The 18,629-nt window shown below is 34.9% G+C and overlaps 1 protein-coding gene across 2 annotated transcripts in view; it reads left to right on the plus strand.

The window, feature by feature from the left end:
• The window catches only part of TBX20 (T-box transcription factor 20), a 51,580-nt gene that overhangs the window by 13,848 nt on the left and 19,103 nt on the right, over positions 1–18,629 (plus strand). For both annotated transcript variants that reach the window (XM_003930735.4, XM_074379830.1), the window contains exon 6: positions 8,698–8,774. In XM_003930735.4, coding sequence (XP_003930784.2) covers positions 8,698–8,774 — 77 coding nt within the window. The remainder of the gene's footprint in view (positions 1–8,697; positions 8,775–18,629) is intronic.

The following is an 18,629-nucleotide window of genomic DNA, read 5'->3' on the forward strand; positions in this document are numbered from 1 at the left end:
GTAAACTGCCATATGTATTTATGTAAGGTGTTGTATATTTAATATCAACGTATCTAATTTGTATTATTGAGTTATATGCAGGTTGAATATCCCTAATCCAAAAACTCAAAATCTGAATGCTCCAAAATCTGAAAGTTTTTGAGCACTGACATGACACTCAAAGGAGATGCTCATTGGAGCATTTCAGATTTTAGATTTATGGATTACGGATGCTTAACCTGTAAGTATAATGCAAAATTCCCAAATCTGAAAAAATCTGAGATCTTGACCTGTGGGAGGTCAAGGTGGACGGATCTCTTGAGATCAGGAGTTCGAGACCGGCTTGGCCAACATGGTGAAACCCCCGCCTCTACTAAAAATACAAAAATCAGCCAGGTGTGGTGGCAAGTGCTTGTTATTCCAGCTACTTGGGAGGCTGAGGCAGGAGAATAACTTGAACCTGGGAGACAGAGATTGCAGTGAGTAGAGATGGCACCACTGTACTCCAGCCTGGGGGACAAAGTGAGACTCCACCTCAAAAAAAAATAATAAAATAAATTAAAAAAAATGAAATAAATGCATTTCTTCATCCATATGACTTATTCCAGCTTAGTAAATATTTATCAAGGCCATACTAAGGGCCATATACTGTGATAGACACTTCCTATGCATTTTCTTCTTTTGTGCCCAATGTAAGCTTGAAGGGCTGTAGCAGTACTAACATTCCAATAGGTGAGGAAACTAAAGCTAAGAGAGGGTAAGTAACTTCTTTGCGTCAGAAAGAATCAGAAGTAGAATTCCTTTTCATAGACTTCAATGTAAAAGGAAGTCACATGCTCATTTTACTTGATACATTAAGTTGTTCATAGACTCTCTGTGTCTTTGTATCTTGCGTTTATTGCATTGGGCATAGGTAGCCAGGACTACTGCTCTCCTCTTGTATTGATATTGTTGGGTTTGGGGTTCTGAGTGATTAGTTATAGACACTGCCTGGTAGATGACTCAGAGTCCAGAGGAGGTCGGTCACCTGGAAGTGAGGTGGTGTGGAACCTCTCGGGAAAGGCAATATGAAACTGACATCACAAGGTAGCCCCACGCAGATGAGATAATAGAAGCCAGGAAAAGGGATGTGGGCAGAAGGCCAGAGTGGTTGTGTAAGGCTTACTCTCCTCGGATTTCTGTACAACTTTGAGTAGATTTCATTTCACCAGTGGCTGCTCATTTCCTTACATATATATTAGGACCAAGAACTGACCAGACAACTTTAGGGGATTGCTATGAAGATCAAATATAGTGGTCTGTGTAGGCTTGTTCTAAACAAGCCTTTGGAAGCTTGTCAGGTGCTCTGTAAATAAGGCATGTGGCTATGATTGGGCTATCTCAAAAATGTCAAAAGAGAATTTGTCACCATTTGGATTTTAAAATTTTAGTGACATATTACTTAATGAGATAGATAAATTAATGCATAATTGTTATCATGCTAATCATCTTATAATAAAGGCAAGTATTGTAGCCTTTGATTATCTCCAAGTTGATAACATAGGATTGGAAACATTCAGAGAATGCCCAAGCCAAAAGTTGGGGGATAGATGGAGGCCCATAAAGGCCTGAAGCACTAGTGCTGTTTCTCTGAGAATCTGGAACACTGAAACTAGCAGTCCTGTTTTTGATTTATTTGAGGGCATGTGGAATGCGAATGTCATAGGCTCCAAAAAGATTCTGAAAACATTTCATCATTTTATACTAATTAGTTTTATAGCTTTTATAATATATATCATGCTAATATATTATAACAATTTAAATCTATACTAACTTAAGAAATCTTATTGATGTTTGAGAATGACATAGACACTTGTCATGTGAAACCTCATTGCTTTTGTCATAATTCTCTTTAAAGCGGGCCAAAGCAAGAAGAGGTAGTTTTTCTTCTTTATTTCTTTATAGTGAAAATTATAGAGACAAACAAAAAATAAAGTTTCTAATAAACTTTAAAGTAAAATGGCTGAGATTTGGTTTAACAGGTGAGAGAGCAAGGCTGCCTAAGTGTTGGTGGGACCTCTCATATCATGGAGGAGGACTAGGAGGGTCCTATTTACATAATACAAATTATAATAGCTAACATTTGGGTACTTACTATGTGCAAGACACCATCTCAATTCATAATCATATTTGATCTTGTCAATAATATCGTGAGATAGGAACAATAGTATTTTTATTCAGCATCATACAGTTGGGGTAATTGAGGCACCAGTTAAATAAGTCATCTGAAGTGACCTTGCTCCTCCCATTGCAGATCTGAATCCAGGTGGTTAAGATTCAAGAGGGAGTGCCCTCGCCCTCTAAGCTGTGAGTGCCTGGTGTTCACAAAGGAAAGAACTTCACCTCCCCTCAGCTCTTGGCCCTGATAGGCTCTGAGACATCCTTCTTAGAGTGCATCAACGCTTTAGGCTCTTTTTTTTTTTTTTTTTTTTTTTTTTTTTAACAAATGTGCTGCTCACACCACACATCAGCAAGTGTAACACAATGATGATCATCCTAAATGGGAGGTCAGAATATCTGCTAGTATTTGCTGCATCCAACTGGAGCCACATCTTTAATAACATTTTCTCATTTAATTCTTGTTTTTCCAGTCAATTTTTTTTATTTAGAACAAATTTCAGACATGTAAAAAACTAGACAAATAGTAAAATGAACCTCACATGCCTTACACCCAGATTCAACAATGAACATTTTGCCAAATTTGCTTTTTTTCAAAATTTTCTCTCCCTCCCACTTCCTCTCTATCTGCGTATGGACTTTCCTCCTTCCTTCCCATTTTCTTCCCTCCCTTTTTGAAACTAAGTTGCGTGCCTCATGACACTTCTAAACACTCCGTAAGCCTATTCTGACAATTAGGACATTATTCTTGTAATCTCAATATCTTCATCACAGCTAAAAAAATTTATAAGAATTTGTTCTTTATGTAACCTAATATTCCATTTATATTAAAAATTTCAGGCCGGGCGCGGTGGCTCAAGCCTGTAATCCCAGCACTTTGGGAGGCCGAGGCGGGTGGATCACGAGGTCAAGAGATCGAGACCATCCTGGTCAACATGGTGAAACCCCATCTCTCCTAAAAATACAAAAAAAATTAGCTGGGCATGGTGGCACGTGCCTGTAATCCCAGCTACTCAGGAGGCTGAGGCAGGAGAATTGCCTGAACCCAGGAGGCGGAGGTTGCGGTGAGCCGAGATCGTGCCATTGCACTCCAGCCTGGGTAACAAGAGTGACACTCTGTCTAAAAAAAAAAAAAAAAAAAAAAATTTCAGGATAGACCCACTGCCCCTAAACCCCCTCTGAATTAGGATCCAGCTAAAATTTGTGGTTTGGATTTATTACTTTTAATTTAGAAAAATCTTTCCACATTTTTTTCTAAACATGTCATTTAATTCTGACGCTGAGGCCTTGAAGAACACCCCATGAGTCCCATTTTGTAGAACAAGAAACTGAGGTCAGAGTGCTTAAGACATTCACCCAAGGTCACAAACCTGGTAAGTGACAGAACCAGCATGAGGTTTTGATCTTCAGGGTTTTAAATCTTCCTTTTTGGTGGCATGATGATAGATTTGCAAGGCCAGGGAAGTGACCCCTGACAATGTCATCAAACACTGAATTTGAAAATATAGCTAATGAAGATTGGTGAAGATACTAATAAACACACATTCCAACACAAGTTGCTCCTTTCAAAGGTTTATTTCTAATTAATATCATAAATGGGATCAAAATCCAGCCATCAGTGCCCAGCTTTTCTTTCTTGCATCAAGTATAAATACTGATATGATTAGTATGTCATATCATCTCATTGCTGAGTAACCACAATGGCAATGACTAAATTCAGAATTAATTTCCTCATAGATCCTGCTATGTCTGAATTTATTCCTCTATATCCTTTTTTAAACCCGTAGCCATATGCCTTTAAAATAAAAATCCATTTAATAGTCAACAATTTGATTTGGTATCCTAACAGGCCAGTTTTGCAAATGCTTTCTAAACCTCATAAGACCAATCAAAATACCTCATGTAGGTGCTCAATAAACATGTGCAAGTGAATCAATAAATTTGCAGGTTAGCATTTTCATTAGTCCTGTGCCATTTTCTAAAGTTATCCTTGACCCTTTTGAAGCCTTCTTACCTTCTACTGTGACTTCACTGCTCTACCAAGTTTATGTAGTAATTTTCCTGTAGCATATAATAATATATCCTACAGCATATAACAGCCTATCACATAAAAATATATAGGAAATAAAGTAAATATATACCAAGTATAGTATTATAATTTTTTCACATACAAAGAACAAAGAGGGAGGAGAAAAGAGAGAAAGACTTAAAAATTCACATTTAGGACCACTTTCATATATCTTAAACTTTGGACGTGAGTGCTATTTTTATGTCTGTTAGAATTTAAGTCACAATTTCCAAAACAATTTGTGAAAAAATTTCTCATTTATTGGGCCTGGTAGTTTCATTTATAAGTAATGAAAATAGGACCTTTTATTTGCTATTTCTTCCTCTGGTTTTTGCAAGGGAATGATTGCATTTCTTTACATTATTGGATGAAAGCTAAATACATTACACTTTCAACAAACTATTTTATAATTTAAGATTTAAAGGTCATGCGTTGTTTTTGAGCAGGCAGACCATTGCTGTAGAGTTGAAGTGTAGGTCAGGTTTCATTTTTAAATGCCTTTGGTCAGATATTTTCCTGATAATTGGAGAAATGGTCTCTGAGGGCCAATTTTACCTTGTGGCTGGGAACCCTAGCTGAATTCAGAGTCCAGTGATACTATACAGAATAACTACTGCAAAAGGTCTCCTTCTCTTTTGCACAGCAGGTAGTGTCAAAACCTGCCCTCCACACATTTATTTACAGGTAATAGAGATGCTGAAAGAGTGAACATTCTGGTTAGAAATTGTGTTATATTCTGTGTTATTTAAATATGTGAAAAAGTAGGGTTGTGTTTGGACTGAATTAGTCATTTGGATATACGTAGACACACACTAAACAGCAGCATTTCTTAAGCACATACTACTAACCTTACTTGTTAGTGTTTTCTCTTGAAAAAGTGAGAAACATTGCTGCTCTTAAGATTTTTTGAGTTATAAGGAAGCCATACTTCTGGTTTCTGTACATACAATATTTGGCAGTTGATTCATTTTTGATACTTCTTTTAGGATTACCTTTGATCAAGGTGATTTGTTCAACAGCATTACAAGCTGCAGACATCCCCTGTTCAGACATGAATGAAATGGTGTCCAGCTGAAATCACTGTCTGTAACCCAACTGCTTTCCCTCATCAGTTCTCTAGTGTGCTATTTTTTCAGTTATCCCAAATTTCATAAAGAGATGTAAAACTACACCATCAGAAATGAATTTCTTTACAACTACTGGCTTTTTATTTAAATATTGTGGCATAAACTCTATGTCTGACCTTTTAAAATGTATGATTACCTAGAATGTTAAAATTTTACTATTTAAAAATTATTTTATCTTAAAATTTAAAAAATGAAATGCTTTTCCTGTAAAGTCATGGTTTCATTTAGTTCATAATTGGTGAAGAGTTAAGATCATATTTCTGACTGTGCTTGTTCTTGAGGTAAAGCTCAACAAACATTTGTGGGGTTCTGATTATGGACACTCAAGTAGGTTCAGAGCATAGTGACGGTGGGCTACAAGGAATGTGGTGGGCTCACAAAGAAGTTTAATCCGCAACCTCTGTGCTGCTAATTATTAATACCCCATAAAAGCTGTTCAGGAATGTGTATCATCAATCCAGAGCCCGCACACAATTTTAGTGATAATAGATCCATTCAGATTTTTTCTGCTCTCATGTTCAAAAGCAATTATTTTTCCTAGAATTAGATTAAATGGAAATAGAGAAAGCAATTGTTTTGAATGCTTTTTCTAATTAGTGCACTAAAATTAAATAATTGCTGTAGCGAATTGGTAAATCTGGGAGTATAAGAGCACTTTATACTATTCTTGCAACTTTCCTGAAGCTTGAAGTTATATCAAAATGTAAAGAAATTACTATTGATACTACTGGGGATTATGAAAGCTGGATTAAAATGATGTTAGAAGTAGATAATCCTCATAATGAGAGAAAATTTAAAGAAATCTGAAAACGCATGTTGAATTTAAGTTACTTCTTTGCTCAAAGTATGGCAGTATTATTAGATATGGTGACACACTAATTGAGAAACACGTGTTTTGAGAGTATATATTTTCTGTGGTATTAGAGCACCGAAGAAATTAAGGTAACTTCTCAATTATATTCTGAGACAATAGTTTTTACATTTTGGAAAAAGAACAAGAAATCTGATTTTCAAAATTCTTTTCAGAAGTAAAGTATGTCAAAAGTCCACCTTTAATCATTAGAACAGATAGATAATACTGTCTACCCTTTTAGTTTGTAAAGACTCAGAAAAAGCTTGGTACAATTCATATCTTAGAGAGATGGCTATAAAAATAACTTTCAAAATGAGTTTTTCATCAGATATATTATCTGTTGTTATCTGTAGAAAATTTTATCCGTTGCCAAGCCTGTTTACTTTTCAATTTTATAAATGTGCTATTTGAAGGTAGCCTTACCTTTATTGCTTCACCTCACAGTTTCAGTTTGAAATTTTCATGTGGGTTTGATTTACCCTTAATGTCTCTAACCATACATTGGAGTTGGTGTCACCTTCTTTAGCGACGTTTAGAGCCAGCTCTGGCTCTGATTAGCTGTGTGTGTCATCCGACATCTAGCACAGTGCATGTGCGTGGTGATTAATCCTCATTATTTACTGATGAATTATTGAGAAAGCATATTAATGAACTATAAAGCACTTCAGAAATAGAACGTATTTTAAGTATTGTTGTTCATTACTAAGAGACATAGCACGTGTCCTGGAGGATTTTAAAATCTTGTCGGTATTTGTAATTGTAGACTATGTTGATTGCCTGGACTTTAGAAGATGTTTATAATTTATTTCAAACAAATAGAATTTTTCTCCTTCCCTCCCAAAACTGACCTTCAAAAATGAGCCCTAGTTGGAATGAATGGATGAAACAAGATTATTCAGAGAGTGGTAGCTGTGAGTGAGAGAAGGTTCTCTATAAAGCCTTTCTGGTCTATGTCTTCATCTACATGCTTTAGCTATTGCTGTCCACGAGAACACGTTTCTTATTTATGTGGCATCTTTGCTTCCCTGTTTACCAATGCTCGTAGCTTAGTGATTTTCTTTAGGAGCTTGACAGTGAATGTTCATGGGCTAGAAATGAGCATTTCTGAGGCAGTGGCAAATGTTTTTAAAAGGTAATATTATCAAAGAGTTAATCTTCTAATTTGCCAGTGTTATTGATAGAGGAGTCTCTCTGGCTGGGTTAGTATGCAGGGTTTTATTTTAAGTGAGGTATAAATAGCGTCTTTGCAGCTTGTGCATTGTTTTAGATCCCATTCAGAAGCCATGGAAAAGAAAAAAACACATTTCTTTTGAAATGAAAAAAATTCTTCATAACTGTTTAAAATGTTCTGTAGATGTACTCTGATGGGGGGGAAAGTTGTTTTTTGGCAAGAGTATTTCAAACTATCTGTTTTGATTGTGTACTCCTTACTCTGAAAAAGAAGACATGCCTGTAATTGTTTTTTTTTCCCCTGTTAAGAATCTTTTGCATGCAGTTCTCTCTAAAGATGAACATGGGTTCTAATTTTGATACTGAGGAGCTATGACTCCTTAAAGGTTTTCTTAGTTCTAATTCAGTTACTGACCGGCTGCATCTCGGCCCTTGTGCTCTTTGAGTCTCTGTGTGATTATCTGTCAGATGAGACCATGGGCTAGATGGTCTTTCAGCTTCCTTTCAGCTCTAACAGTTCTGATATTTTCCATGTTGAGTATCTTTTAATCAGTGTTTCCTTTATTTTTTCATTGCAACTTAATGTATTCTTTTTCGGAGGCATTGTACATATGATTTAATGGAGCTTTCTACACTAATAGTAATACTATGGGAATTCTGAATACCACAGCATGGACATTTAATATTTCAGACTGTGATTATTATTAGAATGTATTTTTCCGTATAAACATAGAATTTATAAATAACATTGCATGGAAGGATAACAGAAGATGGGCTAATTTGATTCTGATTTAGTCAAATGGAAAGGAGGATAGGAGGAAATTTATATTTGGAAGGTTTTATGTCATGTATACCAATATCATATTGAACATGAGGCTATTATTGGCCATTTTATCTTTTATCTATTATGGTATGTATATGTACTCACAGTACTAACAAAAAATGAGACCGCATTCTTACTTTCGTTCCCCATTCCCTATCAGTGCTGGAATTCTGCATAACTTATTTAGGCAGTTCTTACATTCCTCTCTTCAGCCTTGGCCTTTGACATATTATATAATATATTAAATACTGCACACCCCATTTCACATCTACTTTTGCCTCAAAGGCTCCCATCCCTAACTGTATCCGTCTTTCAACCTCTAGCCTGTCCTCAATACCTCCTTCTCTCTGAGGCCTTTCCCACCATCCCACCTGGCTGGGATTTGTCCCTCTTGTGAACTTGTGTAGCACTTTCCACCATTATCACGACACTGAGAGACATTAAGATATTCTTGGTGTGCTATGGAGATTTTACTTGCTTGACCTCACGAATGATAATGTTTTGTACCCATTCTTTCCAGATAACCAAGCTGAAAATAGATAGCAATCCTTTTGCCAAAGGATTCCGGGACTCCTCCAGGCTCACTGACATTGAGAGGTAATGAGAATTTTCTGTTTACTTTCTTGTTCAGATAAGATCAAGAAAAGAAGGAGTTTGTAAGAACACTCCTTTCAACACTAGAGAATCATAACCTTACTATATATAGTCTTCTATTCTCTGTACCCTATTCCTTGTACATATGAAACTGCTTAAGTCTGATAGCTACTGTGACTGGATCTATTATATGCTTAATTTCTGAGTGAAATGGTTTCTTTGGTCAGGACATTTGTTCCACCATAAAAAAATAGGGCTTCATTGTTATTAAAGACAGTTCTCTTGACATTCTTAAGCTTCTTGTCTCAATGAGTGGCAGTCTGTAGAGAAACAGAACTGTGATAGCCTTTTACCTTCCCAAGTGGATATGTTTGCTAACACAGAGAATGTAAAGGTAGTTTGGAATTTTGAAACAAGGAGATGTAATTTAATTCAAGGTCATATAATTTTACCAATATAGTAGATTGCTTATATTTAATGGAAGAGACATCAGGCAGGTCTCAGGACCTCTAAGACGATAAGTGACAATTATGTGCCTGTAACTTACCCTACTGTTTACTCAATTAAAATGGTTCATGCAGTTTGAGACCATCAAGGTGATAGATAATGAATATATAGAGATACATACTTTGCCTCATATGAATATCAAAAATTGTTTTTCAAAGAGAAGATTTTTAAACCTAATTGATTATTTGCATTTCTTAAACACACTAATTCTTTTATGTGGCCCAATGTCTTCATTGATGGGGGAGGTTCCCTAGCTACTAGAACCACTTGTTTACTTTATCTCTACATCTTTGTATAATTTCCCTACTAATTGCTACACGTTTCTGCTGCACTCTTTGTTACCTACATAGCCACATCTCCTGACATCAACACTTCTGTGTAACCTATCTTGGCAACTCAAATTAAGAGATAATTATATATTTTAGCAACCCTTCTCTCAGCCTTCGTAAGTCTTCCCAAATGGCAGAATGTGAGATGGAGGTTTGATTTGGTGGGGGCAGACTTAGAGGCTCAGCAGGGAAGCAAATGAGTTAGCAGGAGAGGCTGAATGTTGAGCAGAAACTATGGGATCTGAGCAGAAAAGAAAGATTAAATAGTTGGAGAGCTTGACAAGTGGCTGGAGGTGTTGAGATCAGGAAACAAAACTTGAGCTTGGGATTGAAAATCCATTTTAAAGTGCAGAGAGAGCACAAGTGGTAACTCTCAAATTAGGTGGGACACAAGTCAGTGAGAATGTGGTACCAGCAGTGTGCGCAGCAAAGGAGTCTACCTGCAAAAGGCAACTTCATTTAGGCATGACTTTCTTTTCCTCTTTCTGAGGGCCCGAACCCCTGCTGCAGACTGGGTTTATGCAGTTGGGATTATTAAAAGTGAACTTTTTCTCAGTTTTATTCAGGTGGCAAGTAAGAATGGAGACAATGACACAGTGGGGTGGTAGTGATGTGTTTTTATACTGTGTGTCATATTTTCTGTCTGAGACCATGGAGGTACACACGATATATTGGGAGAAAAAAAGTTATGGGTTAGAGTCTCACTTTTGCCTTTTCCTGGGTGAGTGATCCTGGAGAAGTCAGTAGACTTCTGAGTCTGTTCCTTCATCTAGAAAATGGAAAAAACAACCCTGCTTACCTCTGAGGTTTATTCCGAGACTAAAATAAGCTGGCATTTATGACAGCATTTTATAAATCTAAAAATGTAAAATAATTACAAGTTCTTCATGTTGTTCTATGAGCATTTCATCTCACAACTTTTATCACATGTAACTCTATGTTTCATAATCTTAATAAACTACTAGAGTAAAAATAGCCCTGTAGCTGCACGTGGGTTTACAAGATAGGAGGTACTCAGTCTGACTGCTCTTTAGAACGGCAGATTTGATAATGCGTGCGGCCACATTTTCCACTTATTGAATAAGCATCCTGATGTGGGAGCACTCACATGTACATGAAGCTAAGTAGCTTTCAATGGTCTGAGGGCAAAGACGGTACTCTTACATGACTAGCTGAAAGTTTGCAAGATGACCTAAGTAGTGTGAAACTGGCCAAGGTTTTGGATTTCATTTCCAGATATTTAAGTCTGAATTTTTCATAAACAGCCTTTGGGGATGGGACAAATCAGATCAATTGATCTTTAGAGACCTAAAGAAATTAAATTAGTCTGGAGTCAGTTACTGCACTAAACCATCTAGTAATTGAATTGCTCCTTGTAACTGATTGAAAACAGCCCTATCCTTAACAATATAGGGAGCTTTTCTTTATAAGAGATCTGAGAGAAAAACACATCTTTTTATGACATGATGACAGATATTGCACTTTTCTAACCTAATTGAATATGATGTTATAAATACGTGACCTTAATGATTTTAAGTTTCCTGTTTCAGATTTACAACTTAATGTGTGGGACACCCAAACAAAAATGCCTTTAGGATTGGATCTGTTTGCCTATACCTCTAAATTCACAGTTTTAATCCTTCTACAGCTGCATAAACTTTTAGGATACTCTTAAAGGCCTTTCCGTTTTCTTGCTCTAATTTTACTAGGTTCCATTGGGATACTTGAATGTCTCACTTTGTGTGTAGCCTTACTCTTCAGGGACATCATCTTCCTCATTTCTAAAAGAAAGCCCACCTTACTGGCAAAAATATCAAATATTTTCATTACTGCTGTGTAATGTACCTACTATGGTCAACCAAGAAGCAAACCAAAAGCCCAAAGGGATATCCTTGTATAATCTAATGTGCAGTTTCTCAGATTGGGGAAAAATTATTGGCTGTTTCCATATAATAAAAAGCTTTAGACAGTCATTCAGTTGGCATTTTGTGATTTCTTCTTCTTCTTCTTTTTTTTTTTTTTTGAGTGGGGGAGTTGGTTAACTTTGTCCAGTAAAAAAAGCACAGTGTTACTTCTGAGAAAGGAAAAATAACTGGGAAGGGTTATTTATGTTTTATTCAAAATTAAGTTTCTTTTATTACTTTTTTTTCTTTTTACAAAAAGAGTGTGTGTTCATTGCCAAAAAATCAGAAAATATGGACAAGTAGGAAATAGAGCATAAAAAACCAGTGGCACTTCATTTTCTTAGCTAACCACTGGCAAAACCCCATTATGTATTCTTTCAGATACTTTCTTATGCACGTACGAACATTTACTTCCTTTAAAGTTTATCATGCCAACCATATTATTTTTAATCATTTCCCTCTTAATATAAATAGATATATCTCTGCAGTACATATTTTAATGGCTTTCTAATTTTCCATTTGGCACTATAATTTATTTGACTAATCCTATGCGTTAGTTATTTAGATTTCTGAATTTTTGCTGTTACAGATAATGCCAGGAGGAAAATACATATCTACATATCTTTACACATCTTAGTTATTACCTAGGATAAATATCCACAAATAAAAATGCTGAGTCAAAGGATATATATTTTTTATCTTAGTATTATTTTTAATTGCTTAAAAATTTGGGAAAAGAACCCAAATATTCAATAATAGGAGAATGGTTTAATAAACTTTATAATCATGCAATGGAAGTTTTAGAAATTCTGGTAAAATATACGTAACATAAAATTGACCATTTTAATTATTTTAAAGTGGACAATTCAGTGACATTAAGTACATTCATGATGTCACATAACCGTCACTGCTATCCATTTCCAGAATGTTTTCATCATCCCAAACAGAAACTCCATACCCATTAAAATGACTTCTAATTTACTCTCGCTTCGAGGCCATGGTAATCTGTATTCTACTTTCTGCATCTATGAATTTATCTAGTCTAGGTACCTCATATAAGTGGAAAGATATGTAGTCATGAGTCACTTAACAACAGGGCTGCATTCTGAGAAATACGTTGTTGGAGATTTTGTCATAGTGAAAACATCAAAGAGTGTATTTACACAAACCCAGATGGTACAGCCTACTACATACATAGGTATGGCCTGTTGATTCTAGACTATAAACCATACCGTGCTGCACGTTACTGTACTGAATACTGTAGACAATTGTAATGCAAGGGTAGATATTTATGTACCTAAACATTAAAAAGGTACAGTAAAAATACAGTGTAAAACAAAAAAAAATGATACACCTGTAGAGGGCACTCACCATGAATGGAGCTTAAGGTCTGGCATTTGCTCTGAGTGAGTGGGTGAGTGGTGAGTAAATGTGAAGGCCTAGGACGTTATTGAACACTCCTGTAGACTTGATAAACACTGTACATGTAGGCTACACTAAATTTATAAAGAATATTTTTCTTTAAGAATAAATTAACCTTAGCTTATTGTAATGTTTTTACTTTGTAAACTTTTTAATTTTTTTTAACTTTTTGACTCTTCTGTAACACTTAGCTTAAAACACACACATTGTACACTGTATAAAAATATTTTTCTTTATATCTTTATTCTGTTTTTTTTTTTCCTGTTTTAATTTTTTTAAAACATTTTTGTTGAAACTTAAGACATAATCACACAGGTCAGGCCCACCCAGGGTCAGAATCATCAATATCACTATCTTTCACCTCCACATCTTCTGTCACTGAAGGTCTTCAGGGGCAATAACACACATGTCCTTTAATGATAATGCCTTCTTCTGGAATATCTCCCAGCCAGAGGCTGTTTCACAGTTAACTTGTTTTTTTAAAATAAATAAATAAATAAATAAGTGGAAGGAGTACACTGTGAAATATTTATAAAAAATATAGTATTAGTACATATACAAGCCAGTAACATCATTGTTTATTATCAAGCATGATGTACTTTATACCAACATGTGAGTGGTGTGTTATGCTGCTGCATTATGATGGCTACGATGTCACTAGGTGGTAGACATTTTTCAGCTCCATTCTGATCTTAGGGGACCACCATTGTTTATGTGGAACATCATGGGCTAAAACGTTATGTGGTGCATGGCTGTATACATTTTTAAGGCATTTCATGCATACTGCCAAGTCATTCCTTTGCACCTTTATCAGACATGCTCATCATCTTTTCATTTTTGCCAGTTTGATAGGTGACCATTTGTATTTTATACTGGGAATTCGCCTGTTTATGTCCTTAGGTCTTTTCTTCTTTTTTTTTTTTTTTTATTGTTCACCTTGTTCTGTAAATGAGCTGTAAAAGCTACTTATGTATCAAGGGTACTAGTATTTTATTATTCATGTCTGTTGGAATCATTTTACCACTTAGAAAATTACCTTTTTATTTATGCTTTTGATAAATAGATGGTTTTATCACCAAATCTGTTGTTCTTGTTCTTTGATTTCTATCCTAGAAAACTTTTCTCGCTCTAAAATAAGACAAACATGCACTATAGATTTTTAAATCACTTTACTGCTTTTTAGTTTTTCATTTACACCTTTCACTTGTATAGTACTTATTTTGGTGAACATTAGAAAATAGAAATATAACTTTATATATTTTACAAGTAGCCTGAATACTATAAATATGTATTTATGAATGTATTCATTTCCCACTTATTTTTCAATCTCTTTGTCATATGCTGTACCAAATTCTCTCTTAAAGTCTCTTTGCTGAGCTGCCAGTATCATCTTGTTGTAATTTTCATAAATGATAAATATTTGATATTTAAATATCTGATATGGCAAATCCCAATCTTTATTTACTTGTCATTTTAAAACTTTCTTGATATTCTTTGATCTTTTTACTTCCAGTCTTTGAAATCTTTTTGTGAGGTCTTCTACATAAATGTTATGGGAATTTCAATTAGGCTTGTGTTAAATTTATATAATAACTGGGAGAGAAAATTGATATCTTTACAGTGGTATCAGTATTCAAAGACATATATTTCTGTTCTAATCTATGAATAGGTAATATGTTTGTCCTCTTACTGAAATCTCCTGTATTCTGTAGCGGTTTGCCATTTTCAAGTTTGTAAGTTCTGCACATATGTTCTTAGGCACACATCTAGGCTTATGAGAGCTGCTCTGTCTGATGCAATAGCTGTTGGCCACAGGTGGCTAGTGAGGATGTGAAATATACTGTTAAGTGTACCAACAAACAAACAGATTCATTAACTACTAAAAAATCACTAGAATTTGAATATTCAGTATGAAAAAAATAATTTAAAAATATCGATTAGATATATTGAAATAATACTTTGGGTTATTGTGTTATATAAAATATTTTTAATGTTTTTTATGTGGCAACTGTGCTAATCTAAAATTACATATGTGACTCATATTACATTTTTGTTGGAAAACACTAGAGAGATTTTGTGGAGGTGCTCACTTTTATAAATAGAATTTTAAATTAGAAATCTGCCTAATTTATTCTGCAAAAAGCTCTTAATTCTTATATGTCTTTGGCATTCTGCCATTTTACTGAACTTAAAAAATCTGTTTTAATAAATTTTCATTTTAGTCTCTTGTGTTTTCTAGTAAATTGCTATATCATTTGCAAAAATGAAGATTTTATTTCTAACAGTTATACTTTTTAAAATATCTTTTTTTGTTTTATTACACTGATTAAAATTTCTGGGACACCATTGAAATATAATAATAGTTGGCATTTTTCTCTTGTTCTTGATTTATTATGTATGATTTTTGATGGCTGTTGGTTTCAGATTAATATTCTTCATTATACTTTCATAGTTAATAATTTTATCTGAATATTAATTGAATTTATAGTAAATAACATCCATCTGTTGAGATTATTTCAATTTTTTTTTACTTTTAAATGACATTATGATATAGTCATATTGTCTATGTTGAACCATCCTTGTATTCCTGCCTGGATTTTAACTGTTTTTCTTAAATTACTAGATTTAAACTATTTATATTTCCTTTAGGACCTTTTGTATCAATCTTATTTGAATTTGTACCTTCTCTTGTCGGTTTTTGGTATTGGGTTCTGCTAATTTGCTCAAATTAATTGAAATCTTTTCCTTCCTTTTATTGTCTAAATCAATTCGAATAGCAAAGAAATGATCATCTACCTGAAGCTTTTATAAATCTTGTACATAAATTCACGTTGGTGCAATATTGTTTTGGGGAATACTATTTTAAAAACTTTCTTAGTCTATTGCATTGTTTATTAGTCAAATATATGTTAATGTCTGTCCCATTTAATTGTGTTTACCTCAAGTTCTACTTTATCTAATCTTATATGGTTACCCTTTTAAAATTTTTGCTTTCTTTTGTTTACCCTTTAATTTTTAAAAATCTATTACACTGTAGCAATATTCTCTCTCTCAATATCCTGTCATTTTCATTAAGAAGAAAACAACCCTCTCTTGACCCATTTGTCTTTTGAATCTCTCACTCTCCCAGTAATCTGTTTCTTCTTACAGTTCCTTAGAAAAAGTTTTGTGTGTTCTCTTCTCCTGTTTCTTTTCTCCCTTTCTCTCTTCTACTCTGCCTCTGAGATAGTCATCCCCACTACCCGCTACTCCACCTTTGTCAGAGTCACCAGTGACCTCCTCATTGCTAAACCCAGTGGCTGGTTCTCAGTCCCTGGCCTGTCAGCAGCACTTGGCATGGTTGTTCGTTCTCCTCTTTTTCCTTCCTGGGCTTCCCAGACCACTCGGTCTTCTGTTTTTTTATTCCATTTCATTTATCATTCTTTCTGTATGCTCCTCGTTGGCTCCTCCTCATCTCATCTGTCTGTAAACAAGATGTGTTCCAGACCTCAGTCTTTCCACTTCTCTTCTCCATCTACATTTGGTCTCTGGGTGCTCTGTTTTATGCCTTTGAGTACCATTATATGCTGATGATTATTGAACTTACGTTTCTTTGTCAGACCTATCCAGATTCAGATACCTGACTGGCTTTTACTTTTACTTTTCCCTGTCCCCCTAAGAGCACCTCAGCTTTCACACACCTATAACTGGTTGCCTAACCACACTCCTCCACACCTGCTCTTCCCTTACTGTTCCCACCATAGCTGCTCATAACCGCATCCTTCCTAGTATTCTGGCCAAAAGACTTGGAGTCATCTTTGACTCCTCTTTTTCTCATATTTTACGCATCCAAACAATTAACACATCTCGTCAACCACTTACTGTCTTCACTGCTACCACTCTGATCTAGGCCACTGTCCTATCTTTCCTAGATTATTGCATTAATTTTCTAACTGGTCTCTCTGCCTCCGCTCTTATTAGCCTTCATTCAATATTGGCCTTATTTTCCTTCAATACAGCAATCAGAATAATCTTTCCAAAGAAAGGAAGTTTGATCATATCACTCATACCCAGAGCCCTCCAATTCCTCACCTTCTAATTTAGATTACAATCCAAAGTCCAGACAAGGCCTCAGACATTCTATAGAATCTATCCCACCTGTCCCAGTTACCCCTCTGAACTCTCCTCCCCTCCTCTCCCCTGCTTGCTGGCGTCACTGCATAGATCTGCTTAACATTTCTTGAAAGTGGTGAGGCCTGTCCCAGCCTGAAAGTCTTTAACCTTCCTTCTAGATTATGCTGCGCTCCATGTCTGAATGGTCAAAGCGTTTGTATTTTGTTTCCTAACCATATCCCCAGATCCCAGATAGTGTCTGGCACACAGTGAGCACCCAAATATTTGTTGAGTGAATGAATCATGTGTCTTTACAAAAACAGCATACAGAGTAGCTGTATTTTTAAAGTCTTATCTAAGGGTCTTTATTTTTCAATAGAAAAACTTAACCCATCTTCAAGCATTATAACTGATATGTTTGGTGGTGTTTCTTTGAACTGTTTCTGCTTTCTGTTTAATATAGTTATTTGCTTTAGTTTTTAATTTCCTTTTCTGTCTTTTGTTATATTTATCAACTTTTTCCCTTTATTATTAACAATAATGGCCAACACTCCAGATGTATCATGTGTCAGACAGTGGGCTGTGTATATGTTTTATTTCAAAATAATCATGTAACAAAGAAGTTATTTTTATTTTGTAGATTAAATCATGAAAGCCTAGAGATAATATTTTATCCAAATTCACATGATTTGTGATAGCTGAAACTCAAACCCAGTTCATCTGAAACCAAAATATTCTATTGTTCGTTATATTTCTTTTTAGTAATTATTGCCTTTAAATTCTAACACCATTGTAAAATTGATATTTCTCTGTTTCTTTTTGTCAAGAATGCAAGTATTTATCATGTTATCCTATTAAATAAGAGATAGAGATTTGTTTTGTACTACTCCTCCCTCAAGCAGTAATTTGTGTTTAAATAATCTGGGACTTAAAATCAGGTTTTCAGCCCTTGATCTCTCTTATCATCTGTCTTAAATTATTTTCTTAATAAACATCAGGATTGTGATAGATTAGCCACAATTATTTTTAATTTAATTGCAGGCATATTCATTGTTTACTGCTCATTTCTTCTGTACTCTCTTCAATTATTGGAACTATGTTCTGACTTTATTGTCAGTTGTTGGTAAACACTGAGTAATTGGTTGAGGAAGGATAAGTGGGTCATCTTCTTTATGAGTTCTGCATAACTGAGAGGCTCCATTGCCATTATGTATGAACCTGACTAGAGTCACAGGAGTCACAGTCCTTTTGCTTAGAATTCTTTCAGTCTTCCTTTTAAGTCTTGTCATCTAGCTTTGAAGTATTATGGAATAAAAGCTAATGCCAAACCCATTGTCTTTTCTTTGTTGGAAACGTACTTGTTTCTTCTCTGTCTGGATAAAATATTTCTAGAAAGTTTCCTTAATCTTTGAAATTCAGAAATTGTACCAATATCTATTCAATTGTAGTTTTTAAAAATTAGTATTTAAATATAATTGAGCCTTTTAGATTGAAAATTCAAGTCTTAATTGAACTCTGGAAAATTTTCTTCTTTTCTTTTTCTTTTGATATTTCTCTATTTTTGGCCAAGACTGAGAGTATATTTTGTTGTCCTAGATAATAGG

This window comes from Saimiri boliviensis, chromosome 10 (genome assembly GCF_048565385.1).
Source record: "Saimiri boliviensis isolate mSaiBol1 chromosome 10, mSaiBol1.pri, whole genome shotgun sequence".
Classification (NCBI taxonomy): Eukaryota; Metazoa; Chordata; class Mammalia; order Primates; family Cebidae; genus Saimiri; species Saimiri boliviensis.